This window comes from Pempheris klunzingeri, chromosome 4 (genome assembly GCF_042242105.1).
Source record: "Pempheris klunzingeri isolate RE-2024b chromosome 4, fPemKlu1.hap1, whole genome shotgun sequence".
Classification (NCBI taxonomy): domain Eukaryota; kingdom Metazoa; phylum Chordata; class Actinopteri; order Acropomatiformes; family Pempheridae; genus Pempheris; species Pempheris klunzingeri.
The window spans coordinates 12,999,475-13,015,068 of NC_092015.1; the positions used below are offsets into that span (position 1 = coordinate 12,999,475).

Genomic DNA, 15,594 nt, shown 5'->3' on the forward strand with positions numbered 1-15,594 from the left:
TTGCACTTGCTCTTTTAAATCCCACTGTATCAACACTACTGCGTCAATAGGAGTTAAATTGGATACTTCTTTTAGACGATCCTCCAAGGACAAAAGGCACTTTTTATTCTGCCTCTGTAGATTTTCAGTCTGACATTTTCTTCTCCTTTGACTACTTCTACTGTTAAAAAGTATTTAAAAATTTAATTCAGACAAATCAGATAAAATTAAACTTGAAATGCGTGGCTCTCCATCTGCACAGTCTAACAAGTAATTCCTTGGACTGTTAGAAAATTCAGCGGCAGATTTTTCTTTTATAATCTTCCCACATATTTAATTATCACTACAGCGCCCGCATCCACAGCTGATGGGCTTTTGCTCATCATTACATCCTCCTCATCATCATTCAAAGACGTTTTCCCCCACACGCAGGTCTTCCTTTGTGCATCATGAATAATGAGAAAACATTACTAATAGTAGAAAGGTTTTAATATTTAATACAAATAAGCTACAAAACACTTGTGAATATCGAGTCAGCAGTTACAACTCTGCCACCACCTGCTGGTTGTCTTAGAACATGACTTATTGTCAGGAGTATTTACACAGCTTTTACAAGAAACATAACTTACTAAAGAGAAATCGTAACCAAATATACAGGATCTTGACAAATGAAAGAGCATCTTGATCAATCTAGTGTAAAACTGATCTGAATATGGGACAGCGCAAGATATGAAATCCACCATTCTTCTCAAAAATGTCACCTGATGATGAAGGAGTTGGGATGGCCAGGTCCAGGCCTACATGATTCCCTGAGGCTGTACCTTTCCTGCGATCTTCTTGGAGCACTCCAGCAAAGCATTGTGGATGTCTTTGGCACAGGAAATCTGAGACTTGATCATGCCGAGGTACTGGGCATAAGACATGGACTCTGTCTGCACTGTGTCCGGCTTGGTGGCTGTCGGGACCAGGTTGGGTGAATGTTTGGCGCTGTCAATGCTCTGAGAGAGGCACTCATAGGCCAGCCGCTACACAGGGGACAGAAGAAATGACTTTGGGTGGCACATTTTTAGTGAAGATACAGCAGATACAGTAGATGACACGGTGGAAAAGCCTCTCAATCAACATTTGAACAACTGGACAGCGAATGGAGATGCCTACATCAATCATGTGTTTTGCAATGCTCTATTCACCCTGAGTCATTAAATAGCTTTTCCATATTTGACAAACCTGCCCAGACAAAGTTAGAAATCAGGTAAATGCTCCTTGTGAGGCGGGCTGGCAGTTCATTTTCTCATATCCTACCTTCTGTTAAATGTTATATAAGAGTAAAAGACCTTAATTTCACATAATTTCAATAAAATATCATAAAGAAATTAGAATCAATACACCAAATATAGAAATAAAATTAAGGGAGTGACCTTTATTAATATCAGCTGTGGTGATCAATGAACGCTTATATCCAATAAAAAGACATGTTAGCCCTGGTCCTATTTGGTTTCGTGTTGCGTTCAAGTCTTACCAAACACAGCTCCAGTTGATCGCAAAGGGCGTAAAACTCCTCCAGGCTTTTGTCAAAGCGCTGAACAGAGGTGTCACTGCTTTTGCTAAACCAGAAGAAACAACAGAGACATTTAATAAACAGAAGAGTGGCTGTCACAAACATCTTCATTCAGGACCATTGTTGTTATGTTCGCCCCAACCAGCCAACTTACATGCCGTTGTCAATGGACGTGTTATGGGCCAGATTCAGGGATGCAATCTTCATTACATTCTTAAAACATGGAAAAGCAGCACGTTTAAATCACATTTCTACAAGTCTTTAAATTAAATTACAACAACGTTAATGTGTTTCTACTACGAACTCGTTAAAGCAACTTTAGCTACTGTGACCAGGTGTCGATGCGGCGACATTGTTACCTGTAAACTCTCCTTCAGCTGAGGAATAAGCATCTTAAATCTGTGGACTGGGTCAAAGTCTTGCTGTTGACTCAACTGCTGCTGTTGTTGTTGTTGTTGTTGTTGTTGTTGTAATGAAGTGGGCTGCTGTAGTCCGGGCTGAGACATTGGCCCACCGGGCTGCGGCTGCTGGTGCTGCTGCTGCTGAGACGCCATCTTGGCCGGCTATGACGAAAGGCCCGGAAGAGGAGTAAAACATCCGGTTCGACCTTTTTCAAAATAAAGGTGTTTCTGTTATTGATTTAAATTGGCTTGTGTAAGTGTGGAGGCTGTTACGTCTGTGTGGGACAGAGGATCGCTCTCCTTCAACAGGACACGTGGTGACCAGAGACGTGTTGTCGATCTAGTTTATAGCTGTTTGGATCCACAATTAGTGGAGTCTTCAGCTGAACTTTTCACTCAGTGCTGTGATCCTTATGTACATAATTAACTATTGCAGGACATCTTTGTCTGGCACTAAGCACTGGTGGCAAGAGAAAGGAAGAAATGCGTTTTTTTGTTTGTTTGTTTTTACCACTATTTTACATTAAAGTCTACAAGAGTGTTATCTGATTTCCCCCAGTAATGGACGTGAGACAAGCTGAAGTTTCAAAACTGAGCGTTGACCTCAGTGTTAGTACGGACAGTTTATTTTTAGTTTATTTAATAGTCATCATAATAACAGCAGGTTTGGAGACAGTTACACAGAAAATAACCACACTAAAGTGATGGTGGAGACCACTTGTCTTTGTACAATTTATTGCAATTAGGCCTAGAATAAAGCTGTCTTAATTTTATCCAGTCAGTTATATCTTTTTATTTGTATCTTATATCTTTTTATTTGTATGATTTTTATTAATTAGAAATATTCTAGTCATCTACGCTAAATCAAACATCAAGAAGGCATTTCAATCAGATAAAATCTTACATTTCTCTTTCTAGCTACACTAGCACTACTACAGTTGATGGAACGTGTAGGATCAAACTTGCATCTGAATTTAGGTTTAGTTATTGAATAAAACTACACTCTCTGAAAGCTCGTTATTTGGGTGTAAACATGTTTTGGTGTAATATACAATTTAAAAAAATATGTTCAGGCTGTTAAAGAATTCTATTTATGTAAGCATTGGGTGACCTTAATTATCTATTATTATTATTATTATTATTATTATTATGCTCTTTGTGATCCTTATGATAGCTGTTATCTAATAGGATGGTCACTAACTCCTCCCTTCTATTAAATGTTACATATGGCTTTGAAAGGGGTTAAAAACTTTTATTTCATATTTACAAAAGCACATAAATAAGACCTCTGATAGTCACAGAATCAAAGCAGAAAGAGTAGAGGTGGATAAGTAGAACAGTGTTTGTTGGGCTTGTTTTTAAAGGCAGCAGCAGGAGGAGGGAGGGCCCTGCAGCGGCTGCTCTCTGGCAGAAACCCCGTAGTGCAGCACAACAGCGCCATTCGGTAACTGCAACAGAATCCAAAATGGCAGGAGCTGATGGAGACGACTCTCTCTACCCTATCGCCGTTCTCATTGACGAGCTGCGAAATGAGGACGTTCAGGTAGTGACTCCAACTTGGATTTTAATCGTCATTTTGTATTGTATGGCTAAATTAAACCGTTTTGGCGTATTTCCCAACCGGGCATCTGATTACCAGCTAGCTAACTAGCACAGATGCTAGCTAGCGTTCCCGGTTAAGGCCTACCGGGCGCACCCAGGTCCGCCAATGTTGCTGGTTTGCTGTCAAGATTTACGGCGTTAATTGTTAATTTGGCGTGACGGTTAATGTAATTTATTTGGTCGGTCGGTGCTCATATCAACTGAAATGTATAGATAGGAAGTATTGGGTGAGACAAGCTAACCAGGTCACTGGTTTAGCCGCTAGCGCTAACATCGCATCGCCGGTGATCAGCAGAATGGCAACGGTAGCTAATATCCTTAAAGTTAGCTATCACAACAGGAGGGTGTCCAAGGCCGCAGTGGGCAGAGCTCGTTGTTTTTAACTGGATTATTGCCTTACAATGAATGTATTGCTAGCATTTCGATTCGGCTGTCTTAGTTCACCGCCCTTTGAAACGCTGCGAAACGTTAGCGTAGCTCGTCACGGCGAAGACGCGGACTGCAGCCAAGATCGTCAGAGAAATGCTTAATCTGGCAAACTCCACCTGGGCTAGCTGGGTATAGTTAGGCTTAAGGTAATGCATTGACACTTGTTGATAATGCATTGACACTCGTTGATAAATGTACTTCATTTGTTTTTGTGTCCATTCAACGCACAGTTACGGCTGAACAGCATCAAGAAGCTGTCCACTATTGCGCTGGCCCTTGGTGTTGAGAGGACTCGCACCGAACTCCTTCCCTTCCTCACAGGTAATAAAGTTAATCGCCTAACCCATAAAGTCACCTGATGTTTGACACCGAAGTTATTGCCTCTGTGTTGTCTTGAAAGGGAGTTACAATGTGATATTTTCAAACATGAATATATATACATGCTCACAAGTCTTCCTGCAAATCCTTTAGACACCATCTATGATGAAGATGAGGTGCTCTTGGCCTTGGCTGAGCAGCTTGGCAATTTCACTATGTTGGTTGGAGGGCCAGAGTACGTCCACTGTCTCCTGGTAAGTCACTGGAGAGTTGATTGAAATAAATGTTTACTAGGATTCAGATCTTCCCTTGTGTTTGAGTAGAGACATAAAGCATTGGAAGCCAATGCAATGATTACCTGAAACCAGCATATTGTTTCATAATCTATTTAGGGATTAAGTATTCTGTTAAATTTGTGTGTATTACATCTGCTTTCTTAAAACCAAAAGTCAGTATTTGAATGTGAATATTATCCAACCATATTCTTCCTTGATACACAGCCTCCTCTGGAGAGCCTTGCTACAGTAGAGGAGACTGTAGTCAGAGATAAAGCTGTGGAGTCTCTGCGGAAGATCTCTCAGGAGCACTCTCCAGTTGACTTGGAAGTCCATTTTGAGCCTTTGGTCAAGCGGCTGGCCAGCGGTGACTGGTTCACTTCTCGCACATCTGCTTGTGGCCTCTTTAGCGTCTGTTATCCCCGTGTCTCCAGTACTGTCAAGGCTGAGATCCGTCAGTAAGTGGCTTCTTAACAAAGGGAAACACTATAGAGTGCTCTAAATTCTTACTTGCACATATGTCCATTATATATGACATGACATTGTTTTGGGGTTTTAACCACGTTAAGTTCTGCAGTTGGATTTGTTTCTGATAAAATGTCTTTGTGGTTGTCTTTAGGCATTTTCGCACCTTGTGCTCAGATGACACTCCCATGGTGCGTCGTGCTGCAGCATCTAAACTGGGAGAGTTTGCTAAAGTCCTGGAGCTTGATTATGTAAAAAGTGACATAATTTCCCTCTTCACTGCCCTGGCTTCTGATGAGCAGGTATGATTTCTTCTCAATCTAAATTGCTGCTGCACTCTTCTTTTTCTGCAGTCCCTTCTTTGTCTATTTGGCTGCTACACCCAGTGATGGGTGCCTAACTGATCCATTACCTTTCTCCATCAGGACTCCGTGCGGCTGCTTGCAGTGGAGGCTTGTGTCAGCATTGCAACTCTGCTGCCTCAGGAGGACCTGGAGACCCTGGTGATGCCAACCCTTCGCCAGGCTGCAGAAGACAAATCCTGGAGGGTCCGCTACATGGTAGCTGACAAGTTCTCTGAGGTAAGCAGCCAAACTCTTTCCTTCTCTTCTTCCCCCCCTGCTGTAATTCTGGTAAAATGGATAGTCTGCAAAAGTTGATAGCTGAGAATCAAGTCATCTTTGTTGCTACCCTTTTCAGGTGTCCAGTTCCCGAGAACCATTTAGCTTAAACTACTGATGTCTGCTCATTGCAAACGAGACTTAATGTCATGATTTATATTTTCTGGGGCACTCCCAGTCAGAGACAAAATTATGTTTGAAATCGTGCTCATTTTACTCCAGAATAGGGGTACGGTTTCATAGAGCTAGAAACATTGGGGGCATGCACATACATATGTGGGAGTGTGATAAACTAAAGCTGACATTTCATTTTATTTGGTACCAACTGTATGTAATTCAGTGGTTTAATAATTATGTCAAATTACACTTGTAGACCCTTATAAATAGAATTAAACTTGTATTCACTGATGCACATCAATCAACAGTCTCCTGCATGCAAAGGTTGTTGTTTTTTCAGATTGCACCTATAGTTTGACAATCAGCTGCTGGGCTATTACTGTACAATCTCAAGTGATGTTTCTGGCTTTGCACACTGTCACAACTCAGCAAACCCCATGTGAATTTTGAATGTACTACCTTGCCAGCTTACATGTAAATAAGACAAATTTTTCACCATTGACAGAGTTGGCTTTACTGAGTCTCATTCCTTTTATAATGTGTTTTGTTGGGCAAAACATGTTGCACACCCATCACTTACCTGGATCCACAGAGCTGTATGTGTTAATTTGTCATCTTACTGTGGGTTCTACCAAAAACAAATTTTTAAATGGTTAAATCTCAACTAAGTTGAAGCAGTGAAATCACTTTGTATTATCTTCCACCAAAAAAGGATTGGTAACAGGGTCTTCATATGGCAAAGTAATCCATTTAATGTTGGCGTAGAGTATTTTCACAAGGGTTTTTTTTACTCAATGTTTAACCAGGCTGTTAAAATGAATTTAAGGCTTTTGAATGTGAAGTTGGATTAATAGCTGACGTTTCTGTGTGTGCTTATTGATAGAGAATTGTTTTTAAATAAATGTTATGACAACCTAAACATTTGAAAATTAGACTTGAAAAAGGTTCGTAATTATTATTTTTAATATTAACCCCATACAATACCTCACACATCCACCTTGTCAAAACAAGTGTTTTTTTCATGATTCGTTTTATAACAAACTGAACCAATTGTATTTGATTCAGGAGAAAACATTTTAGACATTAGTTAAGTAGTCACGGTTATGTCACCTGTTATCTCCCTTTTTAATCTTAATTCTTTATAAATCATCAAAATCCATAATGTCTTTTTGTGGATGTTTTCCCCACACGCTCGATTGGATATTGATACGAGTTGATTTCTCTCTGAATGTAGCTCCAGAAAGCGGTGGGGCCTGAGATCACCAAGAACGACCTGGTCCCGGCCTTCCAGAATCTTCTGAAAGACTGTGAAGCTGAGGTCCGTGCTGCCGCAGCCAACAAAGTCAAAGGTCAGTATGTGAAGACAGGTTTAATTGATTAAAGCCTTAATGTCTGAGGGAGGCTTTCTGCAAAGATGAATTGCATCAGTGAAATGGAACAGCTTGTTTCAGCTCCTTGTCCAGTCTGTTCCATAGTTTAATGAAGATGTACTCTTCTTCTTTTCATTAGAGTTCTGTGAGAACCTCCCAGAGGACAGTCGTGAGCAAATCATCATGACTCACATTCTTCCCTGTGTCAAGGTAAAAAATAAACCTTTCTGTCTGCCACATTGTGAGATTTCTCTGGTGCTTCACATCGCAACTGAACAAAAAACACTTTGATTTGCTATGAGTTATTAGGCATGGGAAAGGACTAGAGGCTCATCTTTTTATAGTCCTTCCCCCAAGTGTTTGTGCAGTTGTGGTGCTGTGACGTCCATTTCAGTTTCCTTTTTTTTATGTTAACCATTATTCCTTCTTTATTTATTAACAGCCTCAAGTGTGGTGATGAGTCCGTTAGGACATGTGACACAAGTGATTTTTAACCAACTGGCGTGAACTGTTCATATAGAGGATAAAACTGAATGTGTACACAATAATGTCTATTATGCAACTGTCAGCTGTACAGAAAAACGTGTGCTCATGACGTAAGTACAGTAGGTTAAAGGTTAACCAGAAAGCTTCTGTTTGCTGCTGTTTACAAGCTATATATTGCTTGCCTAACTAGATTTTCCACCAGATCTTTGCAGTTGAGTAAAATGTTAACAGCATGTTAACTGGCAGAACTATGAAAATATGAACCAAGTTGTAAATACAAATTCTTTAACACAATCTTGAATGAAACAGCCGACTGGCAATTTTTCAGGAACAGAAATATTTTCACTGCACTAGATTCATGCTCTGTTTGCTTGATCAGAGTAAACCATATAACATATTTAAGTACAAAGCATTCACATGCTAAAGAAAAGGAGAGGTGGTCTGACTACAACCTGTAGAGACAGCAGGACTCAAGATATCAAAGGATGCCCACTAACTGTCTTTGACAATAAAGGGGGCATGTTATGTGGGGCAGTTAAAAAAGACAGCGAGTAAGACATTGTGTCTGAGTACCAGTTAATGGTCAGATTTTGAACAGCAGGTGGCACTGTTGTTTTTTTTAGTTAAACACCAGTTCAGCCATAGTCATACTGACACTTACATCATTGCCAGTTGACTTTATTTTTTTAATCCACTAATGGTAGTGGCAGCACAGGTAGACATGCAGTGAAGTTTTTGGACCTATAGACAATTGTTTGTAAAAGGTATAAAACTGTCCCTCATTTTGCTTGTCCTATCAACAGCAGAACAAAGCTATACAGGTAGCAACAACGTGACACACAACCTCAGGAAGCTGTAAAATGTCATCAACATATGATTTGCAGTTCATGCACTTGACGTAGGTCACGTTATAGGGTAGATGATCTGCTTAGATTGAGTATGTCTTCAAACGTCAAACAGTTTTTTTAGTATTTGTCGACTTTCTTCAAAAAGCCTCAGTGTGATATTGGTTCTTAAGTTATGTGTGATTTAATTGTTCAACATGAGTGTTTATATGTTACACTGTCTGTCATATTATAAGTTATTCCACCTACAGCAGTTAACTGATGATGATGTTTGTCTGCACTAGTACTAAGTCCACTTTGCTATGTATTTACACTCAACACGATTATAGCCTCCCTGTTTGTAGAGTGTTGTGAATATGACCCTTAGCAGTAGTCTTGATTTTTATTTACATACTTTCTATCTTAACTATTTGTTTGTGCTGATCTCTCTGTCTCCTGTGTGTCCTGTCTCTAACCAGGAACTTGTTTCAGACACCAACCAGCATGTGAAGTCAGCCCTGGCCTCAGTCATTATGGGCCTTTCGACCATTCTGGGCAAGGACAACACAATAGAGCATTTACTGCCTCTCTTCCTGGCTCAGCTCAAGGACGAGGTAAAGGAAATGCAGACTTGTAATCAAGGGCCCTAGATTATTTTATATTTTACACAGCTGGCTTTGGAAACCCTCAGGGAAGTGCTTAGTTTGGCAACATTCACAACAAAAGCGTTGTGTGAAGCAGCCATCTTCTTTGGCCTTTAGTAATGAGCACATCTGAGACAGGGTAAGGCCATTTAGCTGCAGCCACCAGATGCACCTGGTCGCCACCTGACTGGATAGGAGGATGATTCATGCAGTTGGCAGCCAGACTGAGACGTTACAATTAGAAGACTGAATTACTGTGACTAGTGGGAGGCGTAATGAAAAGCTGGACACATTGCAACAAAATGATTGCTTGATGCATTTTGGCTGTATGTATAGTAGTAAATGTATCTATTTACTGCCTAAAGTAGGTTACGCAAGGCTATCGCTCCAGCTGGTCATGTAGCACAGACCTTTTTTTTTTTTTTTTTTAATGATGCATCCTTCATCCATCAGTCTGCTCTGCATTTTATTTAGTTTTGTGACTTTTGGACATAATTTGTTAGTGTAACTTTTACAGTAGCCAGTTGTTGAACAATGTGTTTTATGAGTCTTTATGAAGTTGCATTGGACTGCCTGGGTTTTAGCTGACTTATGCCTTTGCAATTCCTCCTCTAACGTAACAGGTTTATCTAGAACAATGATGGCCCAGTCACACGTTGTCCAGTGAATACATTTTCATTTGCTTAATTTGCATAGTGAGATCAGACATGAGTGTGACAGGTTACACACAAAGTATGTAAATGTTTTAGAAGGCTTGAGGTTGTCACTACTTCCACCGCTTTCCTTATTCCTATTTAAAGATGGCCTAATTTTCCTCAAACACAAGACCAAGAGTGTCTAATTAGATTATAGACCGAACTGACAGCTTTGACTTCTAAATTTCAATAATCCAAGGTGCATCTGTCTGAGGACTGTTTTAAAGGGAGCAAGATGGAAAATGTTCTGCAGACATGTCATTCATTCATTTCAGATTGTCACTGCACCTTATGTGGCTGCTACTCTGCTCTTTCTTAGTTAACTGGCCCGACTGAGAGCGTAAAATCATTGTGCAGTTCAGGGCTTCTGGTGTTTGTGTGAGTATTAGGATGAAAAGTTTAGCTGCTCTAGTTGTTAATATCCTGTCCACATTAGAACTAAAGCAGATCTCCATTTAAGGCTCAGATATAAACCTGGGTTACATTATTCTCGACAAAACTACTTGGAAGTCTGTTTTGTTTAGAGTGACTAAAGTGGCCTGGCTCAGCCAGAGCCAAGAAATTTGTGCTTTGTAGTAAAAAAAAAAAAAGAACAGCGCTATAGTTGTTAAATATTAGGCTAAAAGGGTTTATTTTACTGAATTATAACAGGCTCATGAGATAAATATGATTTGTCTAATATCTTGTGAGGAAGGTGTGCTGCTGCCATAAGTGTGACATCTCCTCTTAATTATGTGTCTGTCACAGTGCCCTGAGGTGCGTCTCAACATCATCTCCAACCTGGACTGTGTGAACGAGGTGATTGGCATCCGTCAGCTCTCCCAGTCACTGCTGCCAGCCATTGTAGAGCTGGCAGAGGATGCGAAGTGGAGGGTCCGCCTGGCCATCATAGAGTACATGCCCCTGTTGGCAGGACAGCTGGTGAGTAATAGTCTAGCAACACAGCTGAAACGCATATAAAATGTTTTAAAGGTCTTTTGTAATTGGTACCATGCGTAGAACCAGAAGTGTTAGAAATGTGCAGACAAACTTAATCAGGTCTGATGCAGGAAAGTCTTCATGTTTTCCCAGGGGGTGGAGTTCTTCGACGAGAAGCTCAACACCCTCTGCATGGCCTGGCTTATTGACCACGGTAAGGCACTCAAAGTTTTTCTTAAGATGTTAGATATTAACAAATTGAACTCATAGGATGCATGCAGTGTGGCTTGCCATGGAATAGTGTTGTTATTTGTAAGTGGTGGTTTAAACAGTGACGCTTACATAAGCAGCGATATTCTTTTATTCTGTGAATGCAAATTTAGTCCCAAATATTGTTTGTGCCTTCTTGTTTTATTTATGTTCTTACAACACAATAACCTCCCAAAAATCACCCCACATCCCTCTTTCACACATTTTCTAACTGTGGCTTTTATTTGCTTTGACATTTGGTACTCTTCAGTAACCTGTGACTTCTTAATCTACTAGCCCCCCTTTTTTTTTTATTTTTAATGATCTCTTATACGACCTGTGCTACATCTGCTTATTATCAATTACACATGTAGGTGCAGTTGCTTTAGTTGTCTATTGTATTTGACACACGGCTTCTCTTATGTTTTTCTGTCTTATTTTTCCACGTCAGAGCGTCACTGTGCTTGTCACTGTTGGCACACAGGTCTCTTAATATCTCCTCTCTGATACTGTATTTTTACCAGAACAAAGAACCTGTGGTTGTTGGAAAGATATTGATGAGCAAAGACTGTGTGAATGGATGAGATGTGGCTTTCTGTAGCGCTCTGCCACCATGTTCATGCTAATAGAAGGCTGTAAATCAGGCCCTTTTGTCTCAGATTACACCTACAGTATACTCTAGCTGTGAGGAGGAACAGAGCAGCATGAAAGACAACTATATCCTGTAGTATAATGGTCTTTACGAGTTATTGCTCAAACCTGAATTTGCCACCGTGGAATAGTTAAACCAACCTTCGCAGTTTAACCTTATTGTAGACCACAACTTCCAACTAAGCTGTGGTTCTATACCATACTTAATGGAGTTTAAATTCACAGTTTAATAACAGAGTGGGTGAGTTAATCTGAACAGGTTTGCCCTGGGCCTTTCTCTCTATCCAGCAGTTTAAACTGAATGTATGTGATTGTCTCTCAGCGCAAATGCTGGAGGAGCTGTGTACCCATAGAGCCACACGACACACACTGCTCCATTTTATAACCTAGAACACTGTCTTTTGCGTAAATGTTTCAGTCAGAGTATATAGTGTTCTCTTCACATGGAGTTTTCCAATTAGAGAGACACACGCTCGCTATTGAGGACAAAGGGCCAGCTGGGTTACATCATTGGAATGCTGCTGGTGTGAGTTTCCCGTGTGTGTGTTTGGCTGGGGCTGGGGTTAGGGCTGTGCCACCCTTACGTAAGCCCTTCAAAGAAAGACGGGACTATAGAAATCAACCCAGAATCTTTCCTTCACTGACTCTATCACCCACATCTTTCCCTATATTTCCCTTGACATAAAAACACCAGGATTTATGGTGTTTTATCATACTGACACTTGGATATGTCTCCCATTATATGTACTTGATAGACTGATAAGTCTATATAGATTTTGTATGATGTTTCTATCATGAATGGATGAATTTAGACTACATGGTGTGCCACACAACGTCCTCTCCAATGGCGATGGAGAAATGGAGATTGTAGACTGTACATGAAAAACTGTTGTCGCTTCCTTCCACTTAAATTAAGCCAAAATATCCCAGACACGGGTGAGATCAATTAAAACCAAACACATCAGAAAAATGAACACTTGAACTTACATCTGATGAAAGAACTGCCTAAGATAGTACAAATCAAGTTTGGGAAGAATGTATTTGGCGTTTACTGTGATTTTTTTTTTTAATGTCCCATCCATTAACATGGAGGGGTGGGGATGCTTTACTGCAGTCAGCCACATCAGAGGGCGATCAAGATGTTTAGTTTCACTTTTGGGTTGCTGTCATTTTGTGTATATATAGATATACAGTCTATGATGAGGACCTGGAAAGATGCATAACCCAAGCAGACCACTCACACAGAATGTTGTCAATGTCATTTTCTAGTGTACGCCATCCGTGAGGCGGCTACCTGCAACCTCATGAAGCTGGTTGAGAAGTTTGGAGCTGAGTGGGCTCAGAACACCATCGTGCCCAAAGTGCTGGGCATGGCCAACGACCCCAATTACCTCCACAGGATGACTACTCTATTCTGCATCAATGTGAGTCAACGGCATCTTCCCATTTAACATCCTATTAACACTTTTCCCATCCTCTACTAATTTATCACTTTTGTAACTATGCTGGTTCACTGTTGTAATCTTTGGTGACCCACTTGTGTCTCAGGCTCTGTCAGAGGCGTGTGGCCAGGACATCACCACTAAGCAGATGCTACCAGTGGTCCTCAAGATGTCCAATGACCAGGTAGCCAACGTACGCTTCAATGTGGCAAAGTCCCTTCAGAAGATTGGCCCCGTCCTTGACAGCAAGTATGTTGTCTTTGTAATTCAGCACCTGATGTTTTATCTCCGCATTGACAAATGTGTCAACAAACTAAAGAGCCAGCTCTGATTTGTTTAATAACATCTGTCTTTGTCCCAAAGTGCCCTTCAAACAGAAGTGAAGCCAGTGCTGGAGAAACTGGCCACAGACACAGACATGGATGTCAAGTACTTTGCCCAGGAGGCTATCAGTGGTAAGCATTTCTCTCCTCTGTCGTTGAATATAAACTTTGAATAACATGAGTCATATTTGACATGCGTTTAAAACTTAATGTAGTTTTTAAAACAATCTTATTCTCGTTTTCTCCCTCTTACACAGTTTTGGCCCTAGCATAAAACCAACTCAACATGGCTGAACCAGAAAACCACCCGAAACAACAACGCAAACACTTTTACAAGATATTTATTGATGTTCAGGAACAACTGGTTAATGTATAGAGAAATCTGTTAACAATTGTTTTATCCTTTTTCTTTATCTCTTTCTTTACTGTCCAATGGTAGACCATGTCCAGGCATAGCACAGGCTTCTTCGTAACTTTCTTCTTTGCTGTAAATGGGTGCTTTAACAAAGGCAAAGTGTGGTGAAATTGCATTAGGTGGTGCATGCTGACTAATGTGCTACTGTACTAGCTAGGCATCGCCAACCAGAACCCCTTTCACATTCCTCCCTTTGACATCCTTGGCCACTGTTGTACTTTAGCCACAGTCATTGCAGCATACCACATGTCTATGTTCGCTACCTAGCACCTAGGGCTGTGCTAGCTCCCTGTGCTTCTGCACTTTTCTCCTAATGCTAGACACAAACTTTGAACAGCAGATGGTTCAGCAAGCTGTTTGTTTTGCTGAGCTTCCTCCCAAATCAGCCCTTTGATAGCGCTCCTTTCCCCGAGACACTGGTGTGGCTCTTCAGAGAAGTAATTGAAAGCTCTGTGCAGGACTAGTAGGCTGTCCTTTTTTTTTTTTTTTTTTTTTCCTCCAGACCGAACCTGTTGTCTCTCCTAAATGCTATACAGGATTGTTTTGTTCAAAGCTCTGACAGAGAAATAATGGGGTATCCATTACTGCATGTAATCTGATCAACTCTCTCAATGGTTGCATGTACTAATCAATCTCAAATAGTGTCATTTCCCAACTGCATCCACCAGATTACCCTGTTCTTCTGCACTGCTTGTTCTCTGCAGCAACACAGATTGAATTGGTCAAACAAATGAATTACCTCGGCCCACTGTAACAGGGACCAGCTCAGTCGTAAAGTGTTGCTCATAATTATCCCTCTTCCAAATCCTTGGTGGTTTTTGTTAATGTGCTACGGTAGGAAGTAATAGTCGTGATTTTCTGCAATATGTTCTCGGTATTGCTCTTAATCTTTGTGCCAATGACTTTGATAAGCAGTGGTTTTTTCTTTTAGTATGTCTGGGTAAACAGTTTTCACCTGTCCTGTTCCGTAAAGAGACAACGTTGTTCTTTTCCTGTAAGGGATACTTTAGTCCTTGGACATTGATGGGATGGTAAAATTAAATTGATTACAGCTGTCTGGGCTGTGGGCCTCACAAAACCACGGCAGTCCGTGTGTCCTAGAGCCACCCAGTTTCCATGCTTAGTCCTCCACTGTACATGAGATTTAACGGCGTAACATCAGTCAACGTGAAGGGCCACCCAAGAGTCTTGCTTAGAAATCTCTACGCGATGGAGAACAAGTGCATGCTTTCAGAGAAAGTGGGATGGAGGAGTGGAGCATGTGTACGCAGGGCTGCATAATGTTTTATTATTGGGGGGAGCTGGGGTGATTATGGGCGGGTTGAATAAATGTCTGTTGAAAGAAACTTTTCTTTCCCTGAACTACTCCCACTGTTCCCTTCTCCACCACCCCTCCCCTCTCATTTTGTTCTTGAATAAACCTTGATTGTTGATTGTCCTGTATCACGAAGACTGTGCTTTTATTTTTATTTTGAACTCTCTTCACAGTTGGGATGCTGTACTACTGTATCTTGATCTGAATAAAGTAACAAAGGAACCAGTGAAGCCTGCTTTCATAACTAGTTACTGCTCAAGTACATCAAGCCCCCTTGTCTCGGTAATTGTCAATTTGCTGCGCAGTGAAAAGCAAAAGGCGTTTATCTCAAATGAGCCACTTTATTAGAATGTGTAATGGCTTGTCTGGATTTTACAGTGAAATGTAGTGTCCATGAACAGGACTCCAATTAAATCACAATGATTTTTTAACGACCAGCAGAAATTTTGCTTTATAGTGGAAATGGACAACTTTTATTTTCTTATAAAGTAAATTTTT

General features: G+C 40.7%; 2 protein-coding genes across 2 annotated transcripts; one reads left to right on the forward strand and one right to left on the reverse strand.

Moving 5' to 3' along the window:
• Nucleotides 1-450: 450 nt before the first annotated feature.
• med29 (mediator complex subunit 29) lies at nt 451-2,101 on the reverse strand. The gene is made up of 4 exons (XM_070829557.1): nt 1,897-2,101; nt 1,692-1,750; nt 1,499-1,583; nt 451-1,004 (listed from the first exon to the last, which is right to left on the reverse strand). Exons 1-4 carry the CDS (start codon nt 2,089-2,091, stop codon nt 777-779), a joined length of 567 nt encoding a protein of 188 aa, XP_070685658.1. The 5' UTR covers nt 2,092-2,101; the 3' UTR covers nt 451-776.
• Nucleotides 2,102-3,355: 1,254 nt separating this feature from the next.
• ppp2r1bb (protein phosphatase 2, regulatory subunit A, beta b) lies at nt 3,356-15,326 on the forward strand. Its single transcript, XM_070829049.1, has 15 exons — nt 3,356-3,481; nt 4,200-4,290; nt 4,441-4,541; nt 4,788-5,020; nt 5,182-5,329; nt 5,453-5,608; nt 6,999-7,113; nt 7,274-7,344; nt 8,924-9,058; nt 10,531-10,704; nt 10,855-10,915; nt 12,871-13,025; nt 13,150-13,292; nt 13,407-13,498; nt 13,624-15,326. The coding sequence occupies exons 1-15, from the start codon at nt 3,404-3,406 to the stop codon at nt 13,638-13,640; spliced, it is 1,770 nt and encodes a 589-aa protein (XP_070685150.1). The 5' UTR covers nt 3,356-3,403; the 3' UTR covers nt 13,641-15,326.
• Nucleotides 15,327-15,594: the final 268 nt, after the last annotated feature.